This window comes from Schistocerca serialis, chromosome 3 (assembly GCF_023864345.2).
Source record: "Schistocerca serialis cubense isolate TAMUIC-IGC-003099 chromosome 3, iqSchSeri2.2, whole genome shotgun sequence".
NCBI classification, from domain to species: Eukaryota; Metazoa; Arthropoda; class Insecta; order Orthoptera; family Acrididae; genus Schistocerca; species Schistocerca serialis.
Window position 1 is genome coordinate 475,835,652 of NC_064640.1, and position 18,966 is coordinate 475,854,617.

The 18,966-nt window shown below is 37.9% G+C and overlaps 1 protein-coding gene across 1 annotated transcript; it reads right to left on the bottom strand.

Moving 5' to 3' along the window:
- Positions 1 to 6,525: 6,525 nt before the first annotated feature.
- Positions 6,526 to 9,010, bottom strand: LOC126469519 (uncharacterized). The gene is made up of 3 exons (XM_050096639.1): positions 8,892 to 9,010; positions 8,252 to 8,342; positions 6,526 to 7,188 (listed from the first exon to the last, which is right to left on the bottom strand). The coding sequence occupies exons 1-3, from the start codon at positions 8,923 to 8,925 to the stop codon at positions 6,639 to 6,641; spliced, it is 675 nt and encodes a 224-aa protein (XP_049952596.1). The 5' UTR covers positions 8,926 to 9,010; the 3' UTR covers positions 6,526 to 6,638.
- Positions 9,011 to 18,966: the final 9,956 nt, after the last annotated feature.

Here is an 18,966-nt window from a genome sequence, read left to right on the forward strand (position 1 = left end):
ATTTGTAAGAGCTGTTCATCTGATCATGATCCTAACTTTGCAGCTGCCACTAAATCATCAAAAAAGGCTGTTATGTCCTCGCCAGGTTTACCTGAAAAAGGAGTTACTAAGGCTGCTGCTGAGGAATCTAGGGTGGGAGGGATTGAACTGGTTTGCCTAACCTCACAAAACTGCTTAAATAATGCATTATTATCATTTTCAAGCTGTGCCATTTGATTAACTAAGCTCTGAATAGCTTCATCAGTAGAAACCGCTTGTGGTGCTGACTCCGACTTTGTACGATTTCGTGTCATCATTTTACAAACTGTTAGTCGCACAATCTTCCTATACTGAATTTAAAATATGTTTAAATATTTCCGACAAACTCTTAAAATCATGAGAGAAAATACACTTCTAAATAAAGAAAATATTAGGACTGCTATGCAAACTTCTATCCTTTCACACATTAAACAATACTAACTGTGGACCTTTAGTGACTGTCATTCACACCTCATATTGAGCCAAGGGTTTTTTCTCTGACACCAAATGTAACAACTGAAACGGCTTCTGACATCAAATGTAACAACTATAACGGCTTCTGACTTCAAATGTAACAGTTGTGTTACTAAATGTGACACTTCTGTCACTCAATGTAACTGGGTTTTCTCTTTCGATGCTGTCAATTGTCAGGATGAGCATTCTAAAGCATTCTGTCAGGGTGAAATTATTAAATAAATTAACTTTTCTCTCTTAACAACATGTGGGCAGGGTGGGTTCTCCCTTGGCTCGGGTATGAGGTCGAATGAACCATCATTTTTACGTAAGATAACTTTTATTGAAGATTTGTACAACTGTATCTTACGGGATGTTCTGGTTCGGAGAGCGGCAGCTGTGTCGTTGTGAAGTCTTCTGCTGCGGCAGAGGCGGTGGCGGCGGCGGCGGCGGCGTCTGATTACGCGAAGCGTTGTGTATCTCGTGTCGCCGTCTCGCCCAGCTGACGGGAGACGCGAAGCGCGAGGTGGCCGGTTTAACTATTGCGAGCGAAGTCGTGCATCAGATGATACCTTGGGTGTGGCATCCCAGTGTTTCTCTTCTGTAAGCGGCCGCCTGTGTTGTGCGTCGACCAGCGGAGCGGCGCGGCGGGCAAGGCCAGTGTCCCGAACTCGAACCACGGACTCCCGCTTGCCAGTCTTCGGCTGTCAGGTCGTCATCCCAGCTCACAGGTGACTACTGATGTGAGGCCGTCTCCTTCCCGTCCTCACGAGTCACTCGGGTATGTAAAAACCAGACTTCAAATACCTTTTAACTTCTGTCTTCTGGCGCCGCGGCTCCTGCTTGCTATTCCATTACAGCGGCGGACTTGGTGCGTCTGTGCATGATGCAGTCTCTTCTTGCAAGACGGTCTTCAGCACCGAAACTGACTGAAAACTACTGCTGCTCTTCTTTTCTTCCTTCGTCTCTCGTCTTCGTCTCCATCCCCGTCTCCGTCTTCGTCTTCGTCCCCGTCTTCATCTGTCGGGCCCACCGCGTCTCGCGTATTTATTCACTTCAGTTCACTGGAGGTGAACGACTTCACGGCCATTGCCTCTTCTGTCACGTTAAAAAGCTTCTCGAAGGATCTTCTTGACCTGGGTCATTGGCTCTTGGAGTGTAGGTGGGGGCCTATGATCGCATGTGACGACTGAGAAACACGTGAGCCGGTCATTGCCTCTTCCGTCACGTTGAAAAACTTCTCGAAGAATCTTCTTGACGTCGGTCATTGGCTCTTGGAATGTAGGCGAGGGCCTTTGCTCACATGCGACAACTGAGAAACACGTGAGCCAGTCAGGCGATGCCCTGACGGCTGAATCGACAGTGCCCGCTTATGTGGAACTGCTGACTTCACGGTCATTGTCTCTTCTGTTCTGCTGTTCTGCACGCTGAATGCCAGTATGTAACTCTCTAAACTAAACCAAGTTTTCCATTTATATTCTAATTTCTAGTTCACTTTGATTTCACTAATTTATTTACTTAAGTAACACTCAACAATACCTCAAACGCTGCTGCCCTGCAAGCTTCTATTTCTGACAAGTACTCCGTTTTCACTGCACTCGCAGTTAGAAGAGTATCGATAATACTCGTTGTTTACAAGTACTGGCAATAACTAACGTTGACCAATGGTCAGATGGCTTTTCAGGTGTAGGGCGTGGTTTCTACGCCCGCCGTGCGGCAGCTCTGTGGTTCATCACTTACCTAAGTACAGGCTTGTTTCTAGTTTTTGCCGGTGTGTAGGGGAGTTTATTCGTCTTATAATTCTCTATTTTTGTTAATAAATCTATGCAATTTTCCGTTTAGGTCAGAGAGGGATACTGAAATGGTCTCACAAACTATTTCAATCGCCTCACTTGCAAGTTCTTATAAATATTAATGTGTCTGAAGCCTCTGTAGGAAATAAGTTTCAGTTTGTTTCTCGGACTTTCTAGTGAACATGTCATGAATGTTATGTTACTTGCACACATACCAGATGCAGATATTAGAGACGCACCTGAATATCGTCGTTGACCTGAAGTGAAGAGGAAAACTGGAACTATTACACGAACAAAATTGCAACTAGTCCTTCTGAATTAATCTATACCGGTTCGACGCTAGTCTACTGATAACAAAGTGGCGGCCTGCTTTCTTAAGTGTTATCGTGGACAAATACAACGTGTAAGATCTTGGTATGAAACTGCATGACACTCGCGAGTTAGACTCTTATTTGTGGTGCACAATTATCATACATGTGATTTGTACATTCTCCTGAGGTTCCGCCAATGAAAATTATCTGGAATCTACTGTTGCGACACCAAGCTCTTCACTCGCTTGACGGTGGTGTTACATTGTTGACGGAGTAACACTACGTGGAGAACAGGGAGATATATAGTCATAGTCAATTTCCATTGCTTTAGGAGCAACAGAATCATATTTTTTTCAAATTCCACAATCACCTAATACAATGTTCAAATGCGTGTGAATTTCTACGGGACCAAACTACTGAGGTCATCGGTAAATAGACTTACACAGTACTTAATATAGTTTATGCTAAGAAGAAGACACTCACCCATGCCCGTGGGAGGACTCGAACCTCTGGCGCGAGGGGCCTCACAATCCGTGACGGCGCCTTAAACGACGCGACTACTCAGCGCTGCTACAGGCACCATACACATTAATATGGCGCTCGTATATTTCTAATTTTGGTCTCAAGTAATTTAAGTAATGCGATAGTTTAGTCCTTAGCAGATTGTAGTTTTTGAAGCAACATCAGTGAACAAGATATATGCATAATAATAATGAATTTGATGAGGATACTCTCAATTACTATACAGGGAAAGTAAAGATATTTACCTCATGGGAGATGCTCAAGGAAACGAACATTCAAAAATCAATACATTGCACTTCACTTTTTCTATCCAAAATGAGTTTTAAGTTAAGTTCCTGTGTTTGCAGATAATAATAATGAATTGAGGATAATCCGCTTTTTGCTAGAACACAATACCCTTCAATTTGATTAGTTTCAAAAGTTTTTTAACAACTGCTATTTCAACTCTAACACATTTTTTCTGTGTTCTTTCAATTTTTGCTTAATATCTGTCCTGGGGCTGCCAACAAAAATCAGCACAAGTGTGTATTAATAGAGCATATCATCAGTGCTACACCTGACTTGTCCTGAGTAGAACTTGTTTGTTACTTTCCTGATAAATCTGTTGTTGATATTAATTTTGTTTTTCAAGAGAATTTACCTCAAAATCATTGCCGAGTCATGAATGTTGCTTTATTCTAGTGGCTGGAATGTAACTCTGCAGTGTGAAATGCATTAATTCACAGAAAGGAAGTAACATCCAGAATTTTCAAATTCTTACGAGCAAACGTTAAGTCAAATATAAAAGTTATAGAAATAGATTTAGCACTTAAATAATAAATACAGTTCAGGACAAGTCGCCCAAAGCCATGACGACATTCCGTGCTAATTTACACTTATAGCTTCCTTCTTCTGGCAGCCACGGGATACACTTAAAGTAAAACGTAAAAAGAGAAAGAAAAGAAAATTTAGTGATGATATCACAAATCCGGTAGAACATGTCCTGGAATTAAACAAAACGAACGAAATTGTGTGAATGCAAGAAGGGGTACAACCCCTAATTCATTAGGTCTATAATTGACAGTTCATCATTAATGCACTACACAAGGATTAACCTTGCCAATTAATACGTTACCATAGAAATTAATTGCATTTCTCTCTCTGGAGTGGGGGTGCTTATCCCTAGAACTCCCATTTCATAAGTGGCTATCAGTTGTTGCACGAGAATTTGTGTTTTTCACAGCAAGATGTTCTACATTGCTAGACAGAAATATGGATAATCTCAGTATGAAACCTCACAAATTAATCTTATATTAATTTCTCAGTTACAGATATTTTTTGTGGAAAGAGATACCTCACAAATTAATTTTCTTTTCTTTTCTCAGTTACAAATATTCTTTGTGAAAAGCCAGATAATAATTCCAGAATTGGAGAGCACATAGAAAATACACTACATATTTTAGAGTCACTGTGAGGAACATGCAGCATAAGTTTGCTCAGTACAAAATTTCCAAGACAGATGCATGTTATTAATAATAAAATTTTAACAGTATCACTTCTGCGATTCATTACATCATAATATTAGAATAAAATAAAAGTCTGATAATGTTATGTTTCGGAATCTGTATGCATTGAGATTTGCCCCATGAAGATAACACTTTATTTCTACAAACATCACGTGCGATAGCTAATACTATCATACAGGTTAAATTACAAAAACTGCAATAGACATACTGTAATATATGAATTATTTACAACTGGAATAATTGTTCAGCTGTCATTCCATTTTCATTTGAGGTTATTGATGTGCATTCATCAAAAAAATTTTCTCTAATCCAGCCCCCTGAAACAATGTGTGATCTCTTAGCTTAGCTATTATTATCATAAAAGTAAGGTTAAGTGAAGTGGCATAAGGTCAACATTTATCTTTCAGGTAAAGGATTGTACATCCTATTAGAAATAGAGAATTAAGCCTTAGAAACACAGTTCACAGAGAATTGTCATCACTAACATTAGACTGTAATATATACAACAGTAAAACTAAAAGGAATATAATAATTTAATGTGAGAGTTGTTTTATAAGTAAATTAACATGTCTGCAAATCAATAAAGTGGATGTTACTTACATCATCTCCATTGCGATAAAAGAAACATCTGCAGCACGTATCTACATTCCAGGTAAGATGATAAAATTATTATTTGTCTGACAGTGTTGAGACAGGTGTTTATATGGTTCCACTTCTTCATTATAGTTATTCAGCAAGAGTGCTTTTACTGGATGTAGATAGTTATGGTGACTTCATTAACTTCTACATGAACCAGGGATTAAAGACATAAGTTTCCTGCAGTATAATGTTTACCTTGATATGCTCTATATACAATGACAACAGTCTCTCCCTCTCTTACTCCTTCCATCAATGACCTAACATTCCATTTACCCTCACTGTTCACTGGTAAGTAACACCGTTTTTGAAGCTAATTTGGAGCTTTCTGTAATGTCGATTCCACACAAAAGTAGAGAAAAATCATATATTATATTATTTATCGACATTCATAAGCAATTTTCACTACATCCATAATCTCTGTTCTTTTAAAACTCAAAAGAAATCTTAATACATTTAATAAAAATTGCAGTCAGATCCCAACAGCATGAGGAGGGCAGACAATGAAACTTAAGTCGACAGAAATTATTCAAAAGTTATTTATTTTCATATAGATCCACTACAAATTCATAACTGTAAATACACAAATGTTGTACACATTAAATATCAAAGCAAAAGAGGTGACCTGTCTTAGTGCTCTTGTAAAACAATCTTTCATTTTCATAAACACACTGTAAACATTATCATATTCCACTTAAGTTATTACAAAAAATATATTATATTATTACACTTATATATAGAATAAACTAAATTTTACAACCATAACTACACAAAAGTTGCTTATATCCAACATAAAAATAAAAGTAAAAACATTGACAAAACAGTAATTTCAACCACTTTTCTCAAACAATCACTGGCTTTGTGAAACACGTTCTGTGACAATCTCATAGTCACCAGAAATTCTTAGTTTACCCATATTCTCCGTTTTCATAAACTGGGCAAGGGTAATTTACAAAAGTAAAATTGACAGGACAGAATACTAGGAAGCTCTTGTGATACCACCAGGAAATTACACTCTTCACATGATAATTCACTTCACATATCCCTAAATTTGCTAGTAGAATACAGATTTCAGAACTACTGTTCTTCTCTGTGATAAAAGGGTCTAAGAAATTGAACATAACTGTATCCATTATTACACTGTTGTTGACAGAAGATGATTTTCGAATTTCATACATTCTTGTGTGTGGGGGGGTGGGGTTGAGGGGGAGGAGGGTGGGAGTGTGGGGATGTGTGCGTATTTACATATGCAGTAATGGATAACTTAGACAGTAAGCATAGAGGCAGAAGGGTAAAAGGGAAGAAGGGATAAAAAACTAAGTGTGGTTTACCAGAGGAGAGGAGATGTTTGTTTCAGGATGTATGATGTATAAGTGTATGGAGGGAGAATTTTAAGCATTCTAAACGGTAACTGTATCATGATATTCGACAGTAAGGAATTCTCCATTACTGTACTGCACTTCGTATTTGATACTATACTCAACAGAGAGGACTCTAAAATAGTTGCTGCACATTCTCCAGATGGATGCTGTGATTAGAGCAACACCAAGTAATATTACCATCATTGTGGTGAATTCGATATGTGTGGTAGTTGCATACAAGGGCATGTTTTCTTTCTGTAGTACTGATGTGTCATTCCCTACTGTTGTATTGCGCTCAGATTGAGGGGTAAGTGTGCCCAGTGCAGCTTGTTCTGTTGTCACATTGTACCCATCGGAACCTTGTTTGGAATGTCCCATTCCAGCAACAAATGTGTCTGTGGTATAAAGTTGGATATGCTCCACAGTTTCCTCTTCAGTTTTCTGTGTGTTTGTGGTCTGAATAACAGTAGTCTCCTTGGACATATCAAGTTCAGCATACTGTTCAGTGAACTGGCCCATGTCAGCAGATACTACGGAATTATCTACTGTTAGTGATGTTTTCGATTCTTGGCTGAAGCTGGCAGCATTCCTGAAACCCAAAAGAGTAAAATTAATAGTAACATTTGAGAGAAATTAGCTAACTTAAATCTCACAACTGATAAATGTCATTATAACTACGAATATAAATAAAACAAACGACAGTGTTGTCATAATGATAATTTTAAAATCAGCCAAGAAGATTTATTAAGTAGGAAACGAATTTCCTTATCGAATGGTATTGGTCCATTCTATATATAATGGAATGAACTGTAAAATAACATTACACTAGTAGAAAACTTTGATAGTTCAATGCAATGTTGAACAAATGAAACATAAGAGTAGTTTCATAGAGGTATGTACAACTATAGATCACCATCATGACTGTCAAACCTAGTTGAATTGTCTTTGTTTGAGAGTAAAAGGAGTATATGTTACAATTAATGCACCATACCATGAGAAACTCTTCTAATGAGTATCCCACGTACTGGACCACCCATATCGTCTTGTAAATTAAGATGGCAGGAAGTGAAGCATGTGCCTGTGTGTAGCTTTAGAGCGTTTTTGTTATATGTAGTATGTATACAGCAATCAGTTTTGTTTCTTTTAAGAAATAGTTTCCCTATAACAATTAACTATAATTTGATGTGCAATTCGTTTTAACATTAAGCAGATAACGTACTAATAAACAGAAGTGAAAATCGTGTGGCATAATTTTCCTAGCTCACAGCACAAGTAAATAATAGTGATGACTTCATATATGTTAGTAAACACAACTCATTTTCTGTTGTTATTAAATTATAAAAAATTGTAACTTTAAAAACAGATTAATGTGTAAAAGGACGTTGTAACTCGCTAGCTGCTATTACTTATTATCCAAATGCCAATTCATAAATAAAAGAAAATCACTACAACCTACATGGTAATTATACCTCATAAATATTCCGCAAATTCTCTGCCCATTGAGAGGCCTTTGCTTAGTATCTATAGTGTACCCTTAAGGAATGAATTAACTTCATCTCAAAGTCCATTCATCCATGTCCAAAACTGAGTAATTTTCATATGAAGCTGGTAAAACAACCATAAAGAGTAAGAACATGTTATGTAGTACTTACTCAAATTTACGATCAGGCAGCTCATATCCAGGAACGACAGGTGTGAAATTCTCAGAATTTGTGGTAGGTTCCTTAAGTACCGCTGTAAAAACTGAAACAGAATGTAGTCTGTAAGTATCCACAGCAAATTAAAATCGGGTAACGTTTTTCACTTTCCTAACAACTTGTCACATTATTTTTGTAGCAATCAATACAGACTGTAAGTAAAAACATTGTCATAATAGGGGACCATAAACTGTCCTATCCTTTATGTATGCAGACCACATTTAATTATTACCATTCAGCTATATTAAAACAGCAAAAAATATTTGTTTAAGTTATCTACGAGTTCATCTCATGTATAATTTTTTAAAAAGTTGTCATAGTGCCTGTGTGTGATTTTTAGGAGATTTATTCTGAGCCTTCTATCTCTGATCCTGTCACTAAAGTTTCAAAACTATTTCGATAGTAAATCACCTTCAGTGCGACTGAATACATTCATTACATCCCAAAATTGGTTTGAGAAGTTGATATAAGCAGCTGTAGTTTGAGAAACCGATTCAAGACACTTCATAGACCGTGTACAGTAACCAATAATTCGGAAGCTCAAATAAAAATTGAAGTAGTAGAAAGAAATTATTCATTTAGTGATGGTACTTACCAAAAATACTTAGCAAGGAAGAGAAAAGATCCATGTCTGTAGTCAGATTGCAAATCAAAAAAATTAGGCCAGCACTGACGAATAGCTCACGTCCTCTCCACTCAACAGACAGCTCGAGAATGACGTGGGTCCCAGCTGGCTTCGTGATGTTGTAGACAAATGAGGCGTTAGACTGCTGGCGAGCGAGCCTAAGGCTGAGAGTAGAGGTCGCCCTTCCAACGAAGACGCCAGCTCCATCTCTCGGATAATCTTGGTATCAAACCAACTGAGTTCTTCATAGGCTTTCTTTTACATTGGCCTCCAAATTTTCTGCCACAGGTGAATTGAATCTTATAAGAAAACGATGGCTTTTAAACGGGAATAACTTGTGCTTTGAAATGAGGAATAAAATTAAGACTCATCCGTGGAAATCTTTAACCACGTGGTGTTACATGAGCGCTGTTTCAGATGAAACCTGCTTAATTCGTTATTGTCGACATTAGTACCTATGATTTCGTTTAAAGAGTGATGTGGTTTTAGTAGCCAGTGAAATACAAAGGTTTCCTCATTTCGTGCATCGCAGTTAGGCGTACACAAATCAGTTGTAGATTTTATACGAATAAAATATTTTTTACTCGTTAATGGTGTACGTTGCTCTGTGTTGTATGAAAGTATTAATCATATGAGAGAATTAGACATGTTGAACTGTATTCAAGATAGTTACACCGTTTTAAATCCTTCATATCCGTTGTTTTGGATGGTCGGTCGACAGCAGAAATTCAACCAGAGATTCAGGTGAGAGACGCTGACTCCAAAGATGAGGGGGAATTATTCTGCAGATTATCTTACTATAGGATGACCAACGAAGGTGAAACATGTGTAAATGTTGAGAAAGGGCATAATGTATTAGTCAGCGAACAGTAAATGCAAGTTTATGTAGTTATCATTCTCGTTTCTTATAGTAAGGTGAAAATTGGGCCCCTCATAACATGGAAAAATCGGCAGTAATAGACTTCGAGCGTGAAGGCTTGTAGCCACGAAACTGAAAGGGCGATACAGATTTTATCCACTGTGTGACTAGTAGCAATATCATACCGAAGGTCTGTCTTATATTTTTTATCACACAGTAAAACGGTTGATCAGTAACCAACAAAAATGGTGAATTTTCTGTACGCCAACTGCGTGAAAACTTTTTGTGCTTGCGAGTATGGACTACAGCAGCACGTAAAGAAAATAATCACCTTGATATGAACAGTAGCTGCAAGTTCCTTTGCAACCGACAGATCACTCGTAATAGAATTTTGATCTTTAATGACCATCTGGCGATAGCACCAGACTGCCCATTTTTCCCACACGAGCGTTAATGTGAATAGATGCATATGGTGGAATTTTCGAAACACGCAATTTTGGAAAATAATCATCTTATGGAATAATGATTTAAAGCATACTGCCATTAGCTTTGCTTCTTTGAAAAGTCTCATAATGAGGGATTTGCCTTTAAACTCAGTCTGTCTTGTCCCTCACTTTTCTCCTAGTACTTGTTATATAATCATACTGCCTCAACTCATTATTTTGCCAACACTGAAGTGCTTCTTAGGTAACCACGCCTTTCCACGCAAAATAATTAGGACCACTGGGTTTGTTTGATCTTCGTAACTATTCACGACGCGTTTTGTGAAATTGGATGAACATCAATAGGCAGATACAGCGGATTTTCTTATGAATGTTTCAGCTGAAGGTGGATAATGGTATGCCGGCCGGGGTGGCCGAACGGTACTAGGCGCTACAGTCTGGAACTGCGCGACGGCTACGGTCGCAGGTTCGAATCCTGCCTCGGGCATGGATGTGTTTGATGTCCTTAGGTTATTTAGGTTTAAGTAGTTCTAAGTTCTAGGTGAATGATGACCTCAGAAGTTGAGTTTTATAGTGCTCAGAGCCATTTGAACCATTTGGATAATGGTATGTTCTCTTTTTCATTAAGGATTCCATTAAGCAGCACACAGCAAACATATATCACTTGCACGCTTGTATAACACTTTTAGAAACAAGTACTAGTACATCCGGCTTGTAATATCTTTTTAATAAAACCGCACAGGTACCTCCTTTTGTACAGCGTAATGCAGAAAGCCAACGTGGCATAGATTCGAAATATCGTGGGGAGTCCCCAGCAAAAATATTGTGAAATGGTGCCTCAATATCCTTACTAAATCGCATGATTTTATGCACAAATTGACCTCTCAGTTACGTTCCGTATAGGGCGATGTGTTTGGCCAAATCATTCGATCGAATTGTCCAGAATGTGCTTCAAACCAGAGACGAACAATTGTGGCCCAGTAACATGGCGCATAGTCATCCACCAAAACTCTATCGTTTTTTGGGAACACGAAGTCCATGAATAGCAGCGGATGGTACCCAAATAGGCAAACATGTGCTATGTCAACATTAAGTTCAATATTATTTTAACAATATTCTCGCCATACTTGCATGTGCTTAAGGTTGACGTAACACACATTCACATTAGTAACTATATATAGGGCGCAATAATAGTGGATCTCGAACAAAATTTCAAAACGCGTAGGGCAGATTTGTTCACATCCTCCCTCGACTTCAACAAGTCACAGATAGGAGGGTTCTGGCTCTCGCTCCGCTGTATAGTATATCACGCTCGGGCATTAGGCGGCTCCAGTGGGATGGAGCGAGTAACAAACAACCGGTGCGCACTTAAGTTTCAAAGCTGTAGATACGAAAGGCAATATCTACCTACTGCCAGAATAACGGTCCACATTTCATGCGGATCGATTCCTAGAGCTGATATCTTGCATGTTTGTAATACTTCCTTTTTACAAGATCGACTGAATAAATGAATTTCTACGTTTATATCCTCTATAGATTTGGGGGAAACTTCGAAGAATCATCGCTATAACACATTCATTCACATTCTCAAGGTATTGAGTATAATTCAAGGAGCGAAAGGTACCTACAATTTGTGCACAAAGGAGACCATCGTTACGAAAGTGGGTAGCCTGAAAGCATGATAAACACTCCGAAGGGAGTAGTACAGGATCTTCCTTTCTCTTCTATTTTATGTATTGTGTACATTAAAACCCCAATGAAGAGTACTACGTCGGAATTCGGCAATGGAAATAATGTACATAGAGTAGAAAAAAATTTGCGGCTCGAGGATGACATTGTAATTCTGTCAGAGACATGAATGGCCTTCGAGGGCCAGTTGAATTTAATAACTTAATGGACAATGTTCTGAAATGATGTTGTCAGACGACCATAATCAAAAGTCAGTCAACGGCAATGGAATACAGTCTAATTACGTCAGGTGCTGCTGACCGAATTAAGTTAGTAAACTATACACTAAAATTAATCAACGATTTTTGCTGTGTAGACGCTGCTTTACTTACAGTAAGAAAATTGTTGACAGGAAATATAAATTGAAGTATTGAGAATTTTTGCTGATGGTATTTCTAATGAGTTTAACCTTGTCCAGAACGATAATTAGCTCAGACAAGAAGACAATGGCCGCCACTGAAATGGGGAGCCACAAACGTATGCTGAAAAACAAATAGGTAGACGATGTAACTAATACGGAAGTACCGAACTGTGGGGAAAAAAAAGAAACTAGTGGTACAGTTTCACCAAAAGGAAGCATCGACTGAAAAGACACATCCAGGCTTTTAGAAATCGTCAATCTGGAAATTCAGTACTTCGAGATCATCATTGCCAAGAGCATGCCGAGAATACCAAATTTCAGACATTTCCACTCACCACGGCCAACGCAGTGCCTGACAACCTTCATTTGACGTCCGAGAGCAGCAGCGATACCGTAGAATCGTCAGTGGTAACAACAAGCCAACACTGCACGAAGCAGTTGGAGAAATCATTGTGGGACGTAGGTCGGTGCGGAGAAATTTGGCGTCAGTCGGCTATGGCAGTAGATACCTATGCGAGTGCCTTTGCTGACAGCAGATCGTCGCCTGCAGGGCCCCTCGTGGGCTTGGGACAAAATTGGTTGGACCCTAGACTACTGGAAAACCGTGGCTATCTGAGATGTGTCTCAATTCCAGTTGGGAAGAGCTGATGATCGAGTGTGAGCCAAGTTACCATCAAGGCACAGTGCATGCTAAGGGTGGTTCCACAACACTGTGAGCTGTGTTTATATGGAACGAATTGAATCCTTTGGTCCAACTGAACTGATCATTGCCTGGAAATTGTTATGTTCGGCTGCTTGGAGAACATCTGCTGCTATTCATGGAGTTCATGTTCCCAAAAAACGATAGAGTTTTGGTGGATGACAATGTGCCAAGTTACTGGTCCACAATTCTTCATCACTGGTTTGAAGAACGTTCTGGTTAGTTCGAGAGAATGATTTGGCCAACCGGATCGCCCGATACCAAACGTAACTGAGAGATCAATTTTTGCATATTATCATGCAGTTATAGGTGGCTATAGAGGCAGCTTTTGTCAATATTTCTGCATGGGACTCTTCTCGATTTTGGGAACCTTTGCCATGACTGGTTCGAGAAATACGCAGAACAAAATGAGGTACCTGTGTGGTATTATTATAAAGATATTAAGAGCGGGATGTACTACCGCTGGTTTCTAAAAGTGTTATACAAGCATGCAAGTGATATATGTTTGCTGTGTGCTACTTAATTGAATCCTTTATTAAAAAGATAACATACCACTATTCACCTTCAGATGAAACATACATGCGAAAACACGCTGTATCTGCCTATATATGTTCATCCAATTTCCCAAACGCGTCGTGAATAGTAATGAAGATGGAACAAACCTAGTTGTTTTAAATATTTTTCGTGGAAAGGCATGGTTAAGTAAGAGTTTTAAAGGAAAAACACTCATTATGAGGCTTTTCAAAGAATCAAATCTAATAGCAGTATGCTTTAAATCATTATTCCATAAGATGATTATTTTCCAAAATTGCATGTTTCGAAAATTCCACCATACGCATCTGTTCACATTAACGCTCGTGTGGGAAAAATGGGCAGTCTGGTGTTATCGCTAATTGCAGTATGCTTTAAATCATTATTAAATAAGATGATTATTTCCCAAAATTTCAAGTTTCGATAGTTCTACCATATACATTTGTTCACATTAACACTCTTGGATGAAAAATGAGCAGTCTGGTGTTATCGCCAGATTGTTATTAAACATCAAAAATCTAGTATGAGTGATCTGTCGGTTGCAAAGGAACGTGCGTCTACTGTGTAAATTAAGGTTTTTTATTATGTGCTATCGTACTCCATACTCGTAAGCTCAAAAACTTTTCACTTAGTTGACGTACACGAAATTCACCATTTTTCATGGTTACTAATCAACCGTTTTACTGTAAAATAAAAAATATGAGACACACCTTCTGTATGTCATTCTTACTAGTCACACAATCGATCAAATCTGTGTCGACCTTTTCGTTTCGTGGCTAAAAACCTCCAGCCACGACGTCTATTACTGTTCCGATTTTTCCACGTAGAGGAGCGACCATTTTTCACCTCACAACAACTAACTACCATGATATGTACATAAACTTGTATTTGCTGTTCGTTCTCTAATACACTATACACTTTTTCCACATTTTCATGTGTTTCACCTACGGTGGTCATCCTATAATTAAATAAGCTGCAGAATAATTCTCGCACACGGTTGAAGTCAGCTCACTGTGTTTCACCTGTTGAATCCTTGGATGAATTTCTGCTGGCGACTGACCATCCAAAACAACGAACATGCGGGAACTAATACAGTGTAACTACCTTAAAACAGTTCAATGTGTCTAATTTTCACAAGAATTTAATACTATTATATAACACTGAGCAACATACACCATTAACGCGCAAAAATTATTTTAGTTGTATAAAAACTACAACTGATTTAGGCTACGAAATCCCGATTGTGCACGTCTACCTGCGATGCACGAAATGTGGAAGGCTGTGTATTTCACAGGCTACTAAAGTCACACACACATTACACGAATTGATAGGTAATGATGTCGACAATAACGAATTAAGCAGGTTTTTATCTGAAACAGGGCTCATGTAACACACTGTGTTTAAAGATTTCCACCGATGTCTCATAATTATATTCCTCACTTCAAAGCAGAAGGTATTTCCATTTAAAAGTCATCGTCTTCTTTTAAGATTCGTGCCACCTGTTGCAGGAAATTTGGAGACCAATGTAAAAGAAAGCACAAGAAGAACGCCGGCCGCGGTGGTCAAGCGGTTCTGGGCGCTCGGTCCGGAACCACGCGACTGCTGCGGTCGCAGGTTCGAGTCCTGCCTCAGGCATGGATGTGTGTTGGGTTGGTTAGGTTTAAGTAGTTCTAAGTTCTAGGGGACTGATGACCACAGATGTTAAGTCCCATAGTGCTCAGAGCCATTTTGAACAAGAATAACTCTCTTCATTGATACCAATATTATCCGAGAGATGGAGCTGGCGTCTTGGCTAAGAGGGCGACCTCTAATATCAGCCTTAGGCTCGCTCGCCAGCAGCCTAACACCTCATTTCACCATGTGATCGCAAAGCCAGCGGTGACTCGCGTCATTCTTGAGCTGTCCACTGTGTGGAGAAGACGTGAGTTATTCGTCAGTGTAGGCCAATTTTTTTTTTATTTGCAATCTGACCTCAGACATGGATCTTTTATTTTCCTTGCTACGTTCCCATATTATGATCAATGTTTTTATTTACAGTTTGTAATGATTGCCACAATAATATTGTGACAACTTGTTAGGAAAGTGAAAATCGTTGCCCAATTTCAAATTGGTGTGGGTACTTACAGGCTTCCTTCTGTTTCAGTTTTTACAGCTGTGCGTAAGGAACCTACCACAAATTCTGGGAATTTCACACCCATTGTTCCTGGAAAAGAGCTGGCAGATCGTCGGTTTGAGTAAGTGTTACATAGCATGTTCCTACTCTTTATGGTTGTTCTGCTAGCTTCATATGAATATTACTCAGTTTTAGACAGGAATGAATGGACTTTGAGATTAAGTGAATTCATTCCTTAAAGGTGCACTATGGACACCAAGCAAAGCCCTCTCTACGGGCAGTGAATTCCCTGTATATTTATGAGGTTTAATTAACAAGTAGGTGGTATTCATTTTCTTTTATTTATAAATTGGCATTTGGCTAATAAATAATATCAGCTAGCAAGTTACAACCTCCTTTTACATATTAATCAATTCTTGAGGTAACAATTTTTTAAAATTTAATAACACCAGAAAATTAGTTACGTTTATGAGCATACATGATGTCATCACTATTATTTGTTTATGTTGTATGCTAGGACAATTATACCTCATGAAGTTGACTTCTGTTTATTACTCAGTTTATCTGCCTAATGTTAAAATGAATTGCACATCAAATTACAGTTAATCGTCACAGGGGAACTATTTCTTAACAGAAACAAATCTGTTTGCTGTATACATAATACACATAACAGTACGTGGGATACTCATTACAAGTTTCACAAGGTTTGGTGCATTAATTGTAACACATACTTCTTTATATTCTCAAACATAGACAATTCAGGTAGGTTTGACAGTCATAAGGGTCATCTATAATCGTAGCTACCTCTATGAAACTACTCTTATGTTTCAGTTGTTCAACATTGCATTGAACTATCAAAGTTTTCTACTAGTGTAATGTTATTTTACAGCTACATTCCATTTTATATAGAGTGTTCCAATACCATTCGAAAAGGAAATTCGATTCATACTTAATAAATCTTCTTGGTTGACTTTAAAATTATCATTACGACAATACTGTTATTTATTTATTTTCTATTAGTAGTTATAATGTGTTTGGCTGTTGTCACATTTATGTTAGCTAATTTCTCTCAAACTATACTAATAATTTTACGTTTTTGGGTTTTAGGAATGCTGCCGGCTTCAGCAAAGAATCGAAAACATCACTAACAGTAGATAATTCCGTAGTATCTGCTGACATGGGCCACTTCACTGAACAGTATGCTGAACTTGATTTGTCCAAGGAGACTACTGTTTTTCAGACCACAAACACACTGAGATCTGAAATGGAAACTATGGAGCATATCCAACTGCATACCACAGACACATTTGTTGCTGGAATGGGACGCCTCAAACAAGAATATGATGAGTACAATGTGCCAACAGAACAAGCTGAACTGGGCACACTTACCCCTCAATCTGAGCGCAGTACAATAGTAGGGAATGACACATCAGTGTTACAGATAGAAAACATGCCCTTGTATGCAACTACCACTCTTCCTGAATTTACCACAAACATGGTAATATTACTTGGTGCTGCTCTAATCACAGCATCCATTTGGCAGATGTGGAGCAACTATTTTAGATTCCTCTCTATTGAGTATACTATTAAATACACAATGCAGTACAGTAAAGGAAAATTCCTTACTGTCGAATACCATGATACAGTTACTGTTAAGAATGCTTAAAATTACCACTCTACAAACTTATCCATCATACACCCAGAAACAAACCTCTCCTCTTCTCTGCTCCACCACACTAAGTTTCTTATCCCTTCTCCCCTTTTACCCTTCTGCCCCTATGCTTACTGTCTAATGTATCCATTATTGCGTATGTAAACACGCACAAATGCCGCCCCCCCCCACCACCCACATTGCACAAGGATATACGAAATTCGAAAATCATCTTCAGTCAACAACAGTGTAATAGTGGATACAGTTATGTTCAATGTCCGTGTCCCTTGTATAACAGAGAACAACTGTACTTCTGAAATCTGTATTCTGCTAGGAAATTTAGGTTATGTAAGGTGAATTCTCTTTTGAAGAGTGTAATTTGCTGGCGGTATCACAAGAGCTTCCTAGTACTCTGTCTTGTCAATTTTACGACCTTCTTTTTTGAAAATTACCCTTGTCCAGTTTATGAAAATTGAGAATATAGGTAAACTAACAATATCTGGGGACTATGAGATTGTCACACAATGTGTTTCACAAAGCTAATGACTGTTTGACAAAAGTAGTTGAATATACAGTTTTGTCAAAGTTATAATTTTATTTTTATGTTGATTGTAAGCAATTTTGGGTAGTTACAGTTGTAAAATTTAGTTTACTCTGTATATAAGTATTATAATCTAATGTATTTTAGTAATAACTTTAGTGGATCATGATAATGTTTGCAGTATGTTTAAAAGAACAAAAGATTATTTTACAAGAGCAGTAAGGCAGGTTACCTCTTTTGCTTTGGTCTTTAATGTATACAACATTTGTGTAGTTACAGTTATGAATTTGTAGTGGATCTATATGAAAATAAATAACTTTTGAATAATTTCTGTCGACTTAAGTTTCATTGTCTGCCCTCCTCATACTGTTGTGATCTGACGGCAATTTTTATTAAATGTATTAAGATTTCTTTTGAGTTTTAAAAGAACAGAGATTATGGATGTAGTGAAAATTGCTTATGAATGTCGATAAATAATATAATGTATGATTTTTCTCTAATTTTGTGTGGAATGGACATTACACAAAGCTCCAAGTTAGCTTCAGAAACGGTGTTACTTACCAGCGAACAGTGAGGGTAAATGGAATGTTAGGTCATTGATGGAAGGAGTGAGAGAGGGAGAGACTGTTGTCACTGTATATAGAGTATATCAAGGTAAGCATTATACTGCAGGAAACTTATGTCTTCAATCCCTGGTTCATGTAGAAGTTAATGAAGTCATCATAACTATCTAATCCACTAAATGCACTCTTGCTGAATAACTATAATGAAGAAGTGGAACCATATAAACACCTGTCTAAACATTGTCAGCAATATAATAATTTAATCACCTATCCTGGAATATAGATACGTGCTGCAGATGCTTCTTTTAATGCAATGGAGATGATGTAAGTAACATCCACTTTATTGATTTGCAGACATGTTAATTTACTTACAAAACGTCTAAATTATTATATTCCTTTTACTTTAATGTTATATATATTACAGTCTTATGTTAGTGATGACAATTCTCTGTGAACCGTTTTTCTAAAGCTTAATTTTCTATTTCTAATAGGATGTCCAATCCTTTACCTGAAAGATAAATGTTGACCTTATGCAACTTCACTTAAGCTTAATTT